We start from the raw sequence: 14,014 nt of genomic DNA, 5'->3' as shown, positions 1-14,014 counted from the left end.
CATCAGGCTTCCAGCTCCATGAGGAGTCTGCTTCTCCCTCTGACCTACTCCCCTTTCATGCTCTCTCTCTCTCTCTCAAATAAATAAATAAAATCTTTATTTATTTATTTTTTAATAAATAAAATCTTTTAAAAAATAAAAAAATAAAGGAAGTTCTTCATGCTAAATGGTGTCTTGAAGTTCTAGTTTTTGGAGAAAATTACATTTTCATTTAAATGGATTTTGGATCATTTTGGAGTAAAAATGGATAATAGTTCTGGAATTTTGTAATATAGTCTGCATGGGTTAATTACATTCTTTCTAACTCATTTTCCCCCTCTCTTTGAACAAACTTTAACTGAGGGTTTCTTATTAGCCACATGTTATATTGCCTCAAGGAGCTCTTAATCTAGGGAGCTTGATAAACAAGGTAATATATTCAACCCAATGTTGATAAGAAAATTTGGACACAGCATGCTATGTGAGACTAGAGGACAGGAAACTAATTTATCTGGGGAGAGAGAGAACCCGGGGAAGAATTCCAAAAAGAGACTTCCACTCAGGTTGAGTGTGACACATTACCAGTTATCTAACTAAAGATAAACATGGGGAGGAAGGCATTCAGGATAACAGAACATGATCACACAAAGTTAAAAATAATTGTAACTAAGTAAATTAAAATGGCTTCTGAGGAGTGCTGGACTGGGTGGTCCTGAATAGAGAGGAGACCACCTAATTCAACATAGATTTTCCATGACATTCTTAAGACTCTGATGTTTATATTGAGAGTGGTTACAAATTTATAATAGGTTTTAAAGTAGGGAAGTGTCATAAAAAGTTTGCATTTTAAAAATATATCCATGGCAGCAGAGGGGAGGATGGATAGTAGGAACGGGAAATTGAGGAAAGACACATTAATTTATAACACCAAGTAAGCAACTCAGCTTATGGTCTACTAGGACTAGAATGATACAGAGTGTACAGGCAGGAAAAAATTGAGAGAGAAAAAAGTAAGGAAACAGAGCAAAAATGGTTCATTGATTAATTTGATGTAGGCATGACACTCTGGCTTCTGATTTGAAAAAAAGGATTTTGAAAAAACACCTTTTTTTTTGGTTTGTTTTTTGTTTTTTATAATGGCATTCTTAGAGTTTAGAAACACAAGACAAACACCAGGTTTCAGTGGTATCTGTAATAAAGGATCTTGAGTTTGAGTTTTGAGTTCAAATACTTGGCAGATACTCAGATTGAGACACCCTGTGGACAGTCTGATATTGCTGTTCAACTCATAAAAGAATTTGGAGATAAATCTATATCTATATACCCAAATAGCTAGATATATGTGAAAGAGAGAGATGATAGCTGAAGTTACAAATGAGTTCCCTTACTGTCATCCAATGTGAATCTGTTTCTTATTTGGCTACAGTTACTTTTCATGTTCAGATTTATTCTATATTCCAAATCATTCATCTCTACAATAACAAATACTATAGCAATGCTTGTAACTAGCAGACTAGAGATGGTGTGTAAGAGATAGTGTTGGAATCATTTAAATTTCCCAACATATAGAGTGTACAACAATTTATTCCTGGATGGGACTGGAATTTCAGCTCCAGAATTTATGAACAAGCCATCATCCAGGGCCCAAACCTATTGCCAGTGTATGCCTGTTCTCAAGCCCGACTCCTGCTACCATCAATATGCACATGCCTAATGGTCCCCTGACTGCCTCATTGCATGTTGAGTCTACCCTGACTTAACCTGATTGCTTTGCTCATTGTTGATTTTCAGTCCATCAGCTTGACCCACTTGATTTTGGGGTTGATGTTTTCAGAATAAGTAACAAGGGTCTCATCATATATCCATTTTGAGTCCTCAGTGTATAACAGATGTCCCAACTGTGTAAGCATCTCTGATCAAATATATCAAGTATTCAGATGAATTATTTAGAATCTGAATGATGTGGACATGCTTAACTATCCTTCATTTCTTCTCCAGCCATTGATATCCATGAGAATCAATTCATTTATCTGTCAAGTTGAGTTTCAGTAGTTTTAACTGACAACTTACCTCCTCAAACTTTTCAGAAATCTCTGTCATCTAACTAATAATTTGACGATAAGCAAGCAAGCATATTCTGTTACACTAAAGAGTTAAAGCATGCCTGACCATATCATTTAACAAAAAGAAATGGAGGAGAGCAACAGAATTTTGAAGAAAGAAATATAAGGAATGGCAACATGGAGAAAGAAAAATGGAAGACACACACATGCAAATGATGTCTACAGTGAAATTGAGAAGGAAAAGATCAGAGAAAAAAGGAATTAAAGAATAAGAACAGGAGGTAAGAGACAAACATGTTGGGACGATAGAAGATGACAAAAGAAGAGAGACAGCCTGCATATTTTAAAATCAAACACTTGGTTTGATTTTAAACAGCAGAAGCAATGATCCTGATATGACAGATGAAAAACAAACTGGGTCAGCATCCCCAGTAGATATTCCCATCTATTTTATCTTCAAAGATTGTTTTAAACATTTTGCTTGGGGAAAATTCCTCTTTTCCAATTTTAGTTCCCAATTTTGGAATATGTTTTCTCAGAACATTTGAAATGGAATTGCTTCCCTTACTATTTGTATCCTCGTTTGTCAATATAAAAAGGGCATATGCAGTCTCTCACAACCGTTTTTCAGGAAAACACTGAAATCTATTATTACTATGGCAAATAATCAAGAAAATAAACAACCTAGATTTTCCCCCTTATTTCTCTATTTAAAATAGAGTTTAATATAGATTATTCTGTGATGGGAATATGCATTTATACTCATTATTATTTAGGGTAACCCATTCCTATAGCAGTTATAGGAAATAGCATTTCTTCAGTAGAACATCACTTAATTGTTGCTCTCTTCCGAACTCACATGGCCTCTCTGACGCTGAGATTCGTTACTAGGTTGCCATAATCCTTCATCATTTCACATGGTTGGGTGGACTCCCTCGACTGGCACAAAGACTTTGTCTTACCCATGGCATGGACTGGGGTAGGTACATATTGGAAAGCATCCATATTGGAAGAGTGTGACATTCCTAGTTTTCTATTGAATAATTCTATTCTTTAGTACATGTAGAAGCCCTTCAGTGAATGATCAGGCAGAGGTCATTGAGAATAAAGCAGACTCTGGAAGGGTGATAGAAATTTTCTAACAGTTCTTGGGTGATTTGGAAATACGATACAAACATCTTTCTAGATTTGCAGAAGGAAGGGCTATTTATTTACTCTCCTTCCCATTTCCAGATTCTCATTTAAAGAGTATATCCAGATACAGATTGTGTTTATGCCATTCTGCCCAAGATGTTATATATGGGGAGTGATTTATTAATTAAACCCATTCCTTAATCCATACCAATATTATTATATACATATATTTCCTGTATCAATTAAAAATAAACATAATACATCCGAGAATTCTGACATACAAAAATGTTGTAAGAATTCATATTGTTTATTTGCTATTTCTTGTCTACTAGTGCTGTTGCACAGTTCCTGAAATAATACTATGTACTTGCATATTTTTGAGTTATCCCATCCTCAATACTAACATTACTTTAACATAATTTCCATGGTTTATTATCTAGAGGGCCAAGTCGTTCAAGAAATATAGTAAACTCTGAGTATAAGCAACATTAGAACAAACAGAAAAACAAATGGTCCTGTTATACTTATTCCTAAGGAAGGTACTACAGTTTAAGTATTGATAGAGCTCCAAAGGTATTTTGTTGAGCCTCTGAGACTCAGAGATGCCAACGTACAGAAGAAACAATGTAAATCCAAAACCTACTGTTACTATACATTCCCAGGACAGTGAAAACGAACTAAAACAAAGTTTGATTTACTTAAATACTTAACAAAAATTTATTGCAAGAGATATATTTCACTGAATTTACATTTTCAAGGAACGTGGTACAAAACGTGGTGCCATCAGCTTTGTCTAAACATTAAATAGGTGCAAATACACAAAGGTTAAAAAAAAAACCAAGGAGCATACTTTACAACATAAATTACAGTACTATAAATATATTTTATGTACATTATACATACTCTTAAGACACCATCTTAATATACAGCATATATTGTATTGGTTTGCAAACTATTCAGTGCCTTAATAATATTATATATCAGAAACTTAAGAATTTATTTGCATTATTACACTTACAGTAAATGATTTTATATCAATGAGGCCAGTATCTTGGCTAGTTTATTTCCACCCGTTAAGTAGGAAATTAATTATCCACGTAGACGAGCATTTACGCACATAGCAATTGTTTTCACACGAACATTTTCTCTCCCTCCTGTGGCGATGACTAGAAGAGGGGCTGTAGTGGGATGACAGCAGGGTGTGGGGAAAGCAGAGAAGGAAAGAGGGCATGGGGTAAAGGTGGGAAAGCCAGATGGCTAGGATGAAGAACCGAAGCTGGAATGATTGGCATCTGAGGAGGAGCAACAAAAGGTGGCTGGTTCCCAGGACAGAGCCGGGGTCCGACCGGTCCTACTGAGATCTGAGGTAAGGATGTTCTGGTGAGAGCCGGAGCTTGGGGCAGAAACTGTTGGTGGGGCTGAAGCACTTTGAAGGTCCCCGCGGCCGCGGCGGCTGCTGCGGCTGCGGCGGCGGCCGCGTGCTGCTGCAGAACCGCGTGGTGGAGCGTGGTTACAGAGGTAGAACAGAAGGGCTGCTGCAGAGGCAGAGGCTGCAGAGGTGTGCTAGGGGGTGGGAGAGCCGCTGCGGGAAACGTAAATTTGACCTTGTTGGCCAGCATGTTGGGCGGGAGGATGTGCTGGTAGACCTCGCAGGGCAGATTTCGGAATTTCTCGTGGTTTTCTAGTGGGATCAGTAGTGCCTGTTCCGGTAAAGCTAAGGGAGCCAGGATTTGCTCCGTCGTTACAAAGGTGTGACCGCTGACGTGTGCTTCCTTGAACGGTAAGGGCGGCTGTGTGTGAAGGATTCCCGAATTAAAACGCAGCCACTCCGCGGGCGCCTCGTTCATCTTTCCTTGCGGGAGGGCCTCCGCCAGGTCGTAATGGCACAGGTGGGATTTCGGTTGTGGCGGTCTCAAGTTCCTTTCAGGGTGAGGCACCTTGAAAGGAATTTGCTTCTCCTGCATATTTATATCCTCACTTCTTTCTTTGTGTTCCAGCAAGGCATTGTCCATTTCTTCTTTCGTTGGGGCGCTGGCTTCGTGGACAGATGTGGCGTGTTCGTGGGAAGTGTCTGCCGAGGCCCCAGAAGTGGTTTCCAGCGCTAAAGGCTCAGCCCCTCCACTGGCTTCAGGAGGAAGGGGACTGCCCGGGTGCAAAGTTTGCTTGTCTTCTCCTTGATCTGTTTGGTCTGAGTTCCTCCCAGGGTTCGCAGTGTCCTGTGGTTTTATTTCCCCTTTTTGGTCTTGGCTTACTAACTCATCCTGGTGACCTAAGGAAGAATTGCCCCTCCTGGGATAATCGGGGTTCTCTCTGAGTTCAAAAGCTTCAATTCCGATATGGAATCGACTTCTTTTTCTCCTCCGCTTCCTTTTAGGCTTACAGGGAGCAGAAGCCCGTGGTGGTCTCCAAAATTCCTCTGGTAAATAATTCTGTCGATTTAAGCTTTCATCTGAAGAATAAGAATATGAATGTTGTCTACGTTTTCGATGGAATCTTTCTGATTCGTTAATGAGAAAATTAGAACCTCTTTTAACAGCCTGGTTCTGACTCAGGCAGCTCATGTCATTTTGAAGAACTAGGCATCTGTGATCCTGACTGCAGCTGGACATTTTGGCTTTCCAACTACAGTAAGTTCTGGAGTAAGTTAAATTATGTTTCCCAGAATGTATCATTGTTGGATTGGGTTGTTCATTTAAAACAACAGAGTTCTTTGTACCGTGATTTTTAGAACTGATCGCATCATTACTATTATATTCAGTGTTCTGGGCTTTACACATTTCTTCATTGTCACTTAAGTATATGGATGATGATTTGGGCCTTTTATCAGGTAACTGATGTGAGTCCAATAATTGCTCTGCAGCTAGACAGGGCTTTTCTGAAATTGTTTCCAGTAGATTTTTCCTAGTTATATCAGTGTAACTATTTTCTGATTCCATTTTGAAGCTAATTTCTGATTCTTTGGTTTTCTCCCCATGGTGATGCTGACATAGTTTTTTTCTTTTTTTCTTCCTTCTACTTTTATGGAACCAGTGTTCATGAGTATCTTTCAACCTTATTTTGTTATATTTCCCATCTAGAGTATCCTGTTTCATTTGATTTTTGGTAAAGTTGTGTTTTTTTGTTTTTCTGATCCTACAGGAAATATTTCTATTCCTCGGACCCATAGTCTCATTTTTTCCAGAATTACAGTTATTGAAGAGACTATCATCAACTGAAGGAGGAGTGACTTGGGGGCCTTCATTTCTGCTACCTCCAATATCATAATCAACGAGTCCCGCAACAGATGTGTTCTTACATTCTGAAACTGGTCTCTTGCAAATGTCTTCTCCTTTCTGCTGAAAAGAAATATCATTTAAGGGCAGCTTATTTTTATCTAGATTGTTGTTTAATTTAGTGGCCTTGAAGTCAAAACAGAGAGGATTACAGCTATAGGAAATTGATGGTTGAGTAGTTGTATAAATCAGCATTTCTGATGGCCACTGAAGGATTGTGGATCCATCTTTGTTAAGAACTGGTACAAAGGGCTCACATGGTCTTTTGGATAAATCTGTTTTTTTATGTAAGCTCATATTTTCCTCTTCAAAATTTGAAGGGGCCAACATCTCAGGGCCATGATTTTTATTTGCAACTTCAACTGTAGACTCATCATTGTTCTTAACAACTTCTTCTGTGGTAGCTTGCAAAGATAAGCAATCATTAGCTAAATCAAGAACTGTGGATTTATTTCCTAACAATTCAGAACTGTTATCACTCATAGTTATGTCTTCATTAACAATAACATCTTCCAGTGGTATTTGATCTGTTAATGGGACTGAATTTTGGCAATTATCTGCATCAGAAGATAAAGGGATTTGAAACTGGCAAAATGAAGGTAATAAAAATGTATCTTTTTCACTAGAAACTTCTTTCATCTCTTGAGTTTGAGCAGTTTCTTTGTCAATGCACATTCCTTCTGGTGGATGAAAAGAGTTAGCTTTCTCCTCAGAACTCAAAAGCACATCTGTTGGTGAAGATAGTTGAAGATGACAAGCACCAGGGACAAATCTACTTTTTCTGCTAAATCCTTTTTCCACAGAGGCATCATCATTGTATTCAGAGAAGGCTGCAGCTGAGCACTCCAGCTTCACTGACGCTTTCTTTGGAAATGCAAAAGAAAAGCCAATTTTGTGTCTGTGGATTCCTAGGGCTTGATCCCCAAGTTGGTTATTTTTTGCTGTAATATTTGCACTTTCTGGATCTGCAGCAACAGCGGTAACATCTTTAGTATTCTCTTCACTATGAATCAAAGTATATTTGAAATCTTCCTGGTTATTAACTGCATCCACAACAACTCTTTGGGAAATTTCATTACAATTTTCTTTCACAGTAACAGTTGTTGACTTGAACATGGGGCCACTTCCAGGAGCACTACAAAAAGAAAAGTATATATTAGATCGGACACTTTTGACAAAAAAATATCCAAACATTTATATTTTAGAAATGTCATTGTAGGATTTCTTTTTCAAATTTTAAAATCTTTGTAAGAAAATTACTTTCATATAGCATAGGTCCCTTCCTTAGTGCTACAACTGCATTTAGTTATTGTTACTATTTGGGATAACTTGGTTGTGCTGTGTTGAAGTTACTTTCACAGCTGTTAACAGCAGTGTCGAGGACACTCCTGTGCTCTCAACTCATTCTTCCTGATCAAGATTCTTTAGACTCATGGTCTTTTCAGTGGTATTTTAGAGTATTGTAGAATTGCTAAAATAAAATTATTTAAATTTGCCAATACTTAATATCATTAATACTATATGGAGAATATGAACAAAGTTTAAAAAAATTATGACTTCAGAAGGGCTGGGAATTCAGTTCAATAATTCAATCCAGCCAGTATTTACTGAAGTCTACCGCAGGCCAAGGAGAATGTTGCAGTGCAAAACTAACTAAGAGATAATACTAACTTCAGAAATTTTTTTAGACTTGTTATTCTTAATATTTAAAAATTACCCTGAAGTTAAAAATAATATCATAATATATAGTAAGTATAGGACAAAGGATTACTTAAGATATAATTTCTATTTGTCATTGCAGTACACCATAAATAGTGGGTTCTTAATAAAAAGAACTATACTGTCTGGCATATAAAGAAGGGGCTACCTGAATATCATCTTTATTGAAACAGAATCACGGTGTGCAGAATTTTCCATTCTATTAAAGTTAGTTTCTTAAAAGTTATAAATGCCCCATAGTTTTTTTTTTTTAGCTGAATATTTTCTTTACTTAATCTTTAACACAATGGGCTGTTTCACTACCATATTTGGTATTAAGAAAAAATACTGTTTTTACTTTGCACATCTTTAGAAGCCCCAAATTAATGGGAAAAGTGTGTGTGTGTGTGTGTGGGTGTGTGTACCATGAAATATGTACTATTCTTGAAGAAAGTAATTTAGATAAGAAGTTTTGCTTATTTTTTCTTTTTTTAAAAGGTTTTATTCATTTATTTGAGAGAGAGAGAGAGAGCACAAGCAAGACAGCACAAGCAGGGAGCAACAGAGGGAGAGGGAGAAGGAGAAGCAGGCTCCCCACTGAACAGGGAGCCCAACGCAAGGCTCTATCTCAGGACCTAGGATCATGACCTGAGCTGAAGGCAGATGCTTAACCAACTGAGCCACCCCAGGGCCCCAGTTTTGCTTCTTTTTGTGCATATCTTATTATCAACTCTAGTTTTCTCAATGTATTAGAATTTTACATCTACATTGGAATGCTACTTTAGGACTTTAAAGTGCATAGGCCCTATGATTCTCTATAACATTAACTTGCACTTGTATAATTTTTCACTTATTACCACAGAGAGTAAAAATATATGATTGTTATGATTGAATAGCAGTTGTGTTTGTTTTTAAGTTTCCCAGAGGATTCAAAATACATTTAAATTTTGATTCTTCCAAACTTGACATCCCAAAGAATGTTATGATATGGCAATATATTCCCTATCACTTGTCTTGGGGTAGGTGGAGAGAACACTCTAAAAAGCTGTTTCCTTTTTATAACAGTTTCTTGGCCTGAATTATAAATTCTAAATTGTAACACTATAGCTGTTCACTGTTAGAAGCAGGTCAAAGTAACAGAGTTTTGAAATTCTAACAGTTGTAACTGTTTATTCATAGTGAAATTAATTTTGACTTGACTCTGAATTTTATAAGGTCTTCCTAACTTTTATTATTTTTTTGTAAAAGATACTTTCAAATAAAAGTTCCCCAAATTTTCATTTTAAAAAAATTTTTCCTCTTAAAACTTCTTTTTTAAAAAGGTCATGAAATGGTGCTCTGTTCTCTTCTTCAATCAAATATTTAGAATTTCTCTGCTGAGCAGAGAGCCCGATGCGGGACTTGATCCCAGGACCCTGAGATCATGACCTGAGCCGAAGGCAGCGGCTTAACCCACTGAGCCACCCAGGCGCCCCCTCTCTCAGCACTCTTAAGTTCTATATCCCCAGAAACTACTCAGTCCTGGGCAGACCAGACGGCTTGTCACCCTGGGACCAGTGACTGATTCGGACAGAGACTTTCAATGTAGAGGGTATTTATAGGGGTGAGGGAAATCTAGAGCTGCAGTATCCAAAAACCCATAGTTTTTGAAAAGGAAAAGAAAGAAAGATCGGGCATGGTCTTTCTTTAGAATTTTAGCATGTAAGATTACAAAAACAAACAAACAAAAAAAACCCACTATTATTCAATAAAAGAAATCAGAATTTAAGTTTTAAATATAGTAAAAGATGCGCTCAGAATAAAAGACAATCCTTACAATTGAGAGCACTGTATGTTCTCATTTTACCACAGGAGGCTAAAAAGTTCCCCCACCTGCACTGGTGAATTCAGCCTTAAATGACTAATAAGCTCTCTCTCTCTCTTCCTTTCCTATCAAATACGCCTGCTCCTCCCCTTAAAGATACATGCCACATCTTTTTTTTTCTTTTTTTTATACTTGTGGCAGAAATACTTTAGGGTTTTTAAATATGTTGGGGTGTGTATAATTCAAAAGAATCGACTTCTTCTGAAAGAAATATACACATACATACATACATAGAAAATATGGCCTGCAATTTCAGGGACTACACAAAGCCTCTGGAGTCTGGGGTTCCTAGGATGAGAAGTCTTGTTCAAACAACGCTGACAAATGTTTAATTATCTTCTAGTCAAATATAATCAAATGGCTTCCTTGGGCCTCACAACAGCAGGGATGAGAAAATGCGTGTACTTCTCTGAGGTCTCCACTGACACATATTCCTGAGAATTGCTATACCAAATGCACCAGCTCCGTGAAATTCCTAATACCATGAAATAAGATTGAATGAGGCAAATGGCAGAGAAAGATTTTTTGTCACAGAGCAGCATTACAATGGAGGGACTTTAAAACATTTAAATTTCAAATAAATATTAGTCTTAGGCATACAGAAACTTTATACATGGGTTAACAGAGTTTTGCTTTCTATGGAAAAGATTCTGTTAGGTGTTTGCTATTTAAATCTTTTCAGGTAATTAGTCCCTATGGTGCCTTCCATTTCAGCCTCTAGCTGTTCATGTTAATGAGATGTTACTTGATGTCAGGAATTCCTATCCTCCAGCATTTAGCGGTTAACCAATAATGGGGTGCTTGAGAAACCTCGCACATAAAAGGAGGTGATGAACAACTTAAACTTAATTACCTTTGTTTTTATCCACCTCCCCGCAAAAGGCAAATTATACATAGAATTAGGATTAGTAGTAAGTCCCTCTCTGATAAAGCATATTTGAAAGAGAAGAAAAAAGGTTAACACTCAGCCATAAACAGAGAGAAGTTATTTCTTTAGATATACCTACCACTTGATTTCTGGAAATATTAAACCCACAAAAATGATCAAATATTTATAAAACATCACCTCTTACCTCTCACATTTACAATATTTACATGGAAAGTCCTAGCTGGGTAGGACATCACAGTCTGTATATTATAACTTCACAACATTATGTGGCCTGAGGTGGCCTAGGACTGCAGGCATCAACTGTTCATCCACGTAAAAGATCTTGAATTCAACGTTTAATGTAAAATTTAAAGATAATGCACTGTCACAAAGACACATTAGTAACTTCTAAATAGGCATATTGCAGAGCACATTCTGATCAAAATGCAATAAATCTAGAGGTGAAACTCGATTTAAAGATATATGAAAAAAAAACTAATATCAATGTTCTAAAATGGTTACCAGATGAATGAATAAAGCAAAATTTAAATACAAAAAGAAAGTTTGAAATTAAAATGCCTTAAATCCAACTTATGGATATTGCAAAGCTGTATCTTTATCACTAAACAGGATAATGTAAATGAATTCATTACATTTTAAGTGAAGGAAACAAGAACAAAAATTAAAGATTAAAAATCTACAATACAAAAGAAAAACTAACAAATTACGGTATATAGAAAAATTATACAAAAGAAAAAAAAAGATACAGCAATCCTCAAAGCTGGTTGTGAAATAATAGAGATTACCTTGAAAAGTACATTACTTCTTGGAAAGTATGACCAATGAAGGGGAAAGAGAGAGATACAAAGAGAGAGAGAAAGCAAATTTACATAAGGATAGAGACTGGCATAAAACTAACATACACAGATAAAAATGAAAGGTTTACGAATGAATAAAAGGAGAAAATTTTGTCAATAAATTTAAAAATATAATGTTATAAAAAGTTTTATCTAAGAGTATGAAAAGATATGTTATAAAATTAAAATGAATGACGATTTATAGCTCAGTCTACTATTAATTAAAATACATTTTTGTGTTGGGATTGTATATATTTATGTGTGTGTGTGCAGATAGAGATGTATAGGCGCAATTTTATAGGGAGAAATGCAATAGTAAACAATCTTAAATTCCTGATAAGTTGGTAGGTTTTGGTAGAAGAATTGGACCTCATATTTAACTTTGTATTTATGTGAAAAATGTATTTTATTTTATTTTATTTATTTACTTTTAAAGATTTTACTTAGTCATTAGACAGAGAGAGAGAGAGAGCACAGCAGGGGGAGCAACCTACAGAGGGAGAGGAAGAAGCAGTTTCCCTACCAACCAGGGAGCCTGATGTGGGGCCCGACAGGGGGCTAGTTCATGATCTGAGCTTAAAGCAGACACTTAACTGACTGAGCTATCCAGGCACCCCAAAAAAATGTATTTTAAATTTAAGTTCTACCTTCTTTATTTTTTATTCATTAAAAAGCCACATTAACAAAAAATAAATCTGAAAACATTACTCAGCTACATTTTATATGCTTGGAAGTGTTACTTCTAATTCTTATTATTATCATTATTTTTATCATTGTATGGCTAATATTCTGCACATAAAATCACTAGCAAAAACCTTTAAAACAAATTAGAAAATCTTTACAATGACACAATATACTTAGGAAGAGGTGTGCAGGAAAATTATAGGCATCCCACTACTTCTTAAATAGCCAGAGGAAACCCTATTTCTGAATAATCAACTGTTATTTTTCTCTGTGATAAATCTGACTACTATCATAATAGTAGTAAACGATATTTGCTATAGATATCTGCGGTTCATCAAGGTAAATTCCACAAAATATCCCTATTCAAAACTCTTTCAAATGCAAAAAGAATTACCTGCTGGATTTAAGGCCAAGAGAAGGCATGGATTAGACACAAAGATTCATATCTTGCAAAGAAAAAAAGAAAGAAAGAAAGAAAAACATTCAGATATTAATGGCCGGATAATTGTCTTTAACTGTCTTATTCAAAAAAAAAAAAAAAAGTGGGAAAATTCTGTCTTTGGGAACCCCAGCATCAATATTCTATTTACTTGTCCTCCCAGAATTGCATTATAATGTAGAGGGTTTCAGTCCTCACAGTTTATTAGGATTCAGTGGGGAGAGTGTAACAAGTACTGGGTCAAATGATGTAAGAATGTTACTATTTCAGAGAATTTGAATATTCTTTATCTACAATAACCAGTCAATCCTAGAAATTCCCTCAGTTGCTTTTTGGTTGTTAGTTTTGGATCATTTTGAATAGCCAGTAATCTTTCCTTACCTAATGTACTCTCTTCAGCTGGCAAATCACTACCAAGTGATGAACTGTAGCTCTGCAGTTTCAGAAACATTATGCTCCTTCCTAGCCAATAGTCACCTTATAGATGATCCTTTGATACTGTTTCTATTTCCAAGTGCAATTCGTCGTTTTTTGCAAAAGCCATGTTTGCTTTGTTTTTTAGCTTATCAATTTTCTAAGACTTCTAAAAATATTTGCTCTTAAATTAGATTGTTCAAGTCTGAAAATTCACACTCTAATTTATTTTTTTATTAAATATACTATTTCTGGTCTTAGTCCATTAATAAAAATAAGGAACAGTGATTCTTTTACGTCAGCTGTCAAGGACACTTAAAATATATTTTGAAAGTCTTTTGGAGCCAATCACTAAAATTCAGGTAGCATTATGCAGAAAATCTTGAATAAAATGGTAGTTCTCACATGGATTTAGAGGAGCATGAGAAGGGATGGAAGCTATGTAAATAGGAGGTGAATCTAAAGTAGGGCATAAGATTTGGAGCATAAGAATGCATTTGAGATGATTTCAAGGGTAGTTGTTTCTTTTCTTTGGCCTTTACCAGAAGTTCTTTGAGGGAGGAGATGATGGATTTGAATTTCATTTTAAGGCCTCAGCATAATAGTAACAAAGGCCATCTATTATGGTTTGATACTTTGCCTACTTTTTTTTCTAAGGCTTCTGTTAGATGTATTGTACTTAAGATGCCAAAAGCTTCCCAGGATGGCCACTAAAATTCTAAATCATCCCTGTGCCATTTGG

General features: G+C 36.1%; 1 protein-coding gene across 1 annotated transcript; it reads right to left on the bottom strand.

Annotated features, from left to right (window-relative positions):
• Positions 1 to 4,342: 4,342 nt before the first annotated feature.
• LOC111140836 (zinc finger protein 804A-like) lies at positions 4,343 to 12,842 on the bottom strand. The gene is made up of 2 exons (XM_022493050.1): positions 12,814 to 12,842; positions 4,343 to 7,583 (listed from the first exon to the last, which is right to left on the bottom strand). The coding sequence occupies exons 1-2, from the start codon at positions 12,840 to 12,842 to the stop codon at positions 4,343 to 4,345; spliced, it is 3,270 nt and encodes a 1,089-aa protein (XP_022348758.1).
• Between the last annotated feature and the right edge of the window lie 1,172 nt (positions 12,843 to 14,014).

The sequence above is a fragment of the Enhydra lutris genome, unplaced genomic scaffold (assembly GCF_002288905.1).
Source record: "Enhydra lutris kenyoni isolate GAN:26980312 unplaced genomic scaffold, ASM228890v2 scaffoldscaffold1, whole genome shotgun sequence".
Classification (NCBI taxonomy): Eukaryota; Metazoa; Chordata; class Mammalia; order Carnivora; family Mustelidae; genus Enhydra; species Enhydra lutris.
The sequence above is the reverse complement of the archived record's forward strand: the minus strand, read 5'-3'. Positions and strand labels throughout refer to the sequence as shown.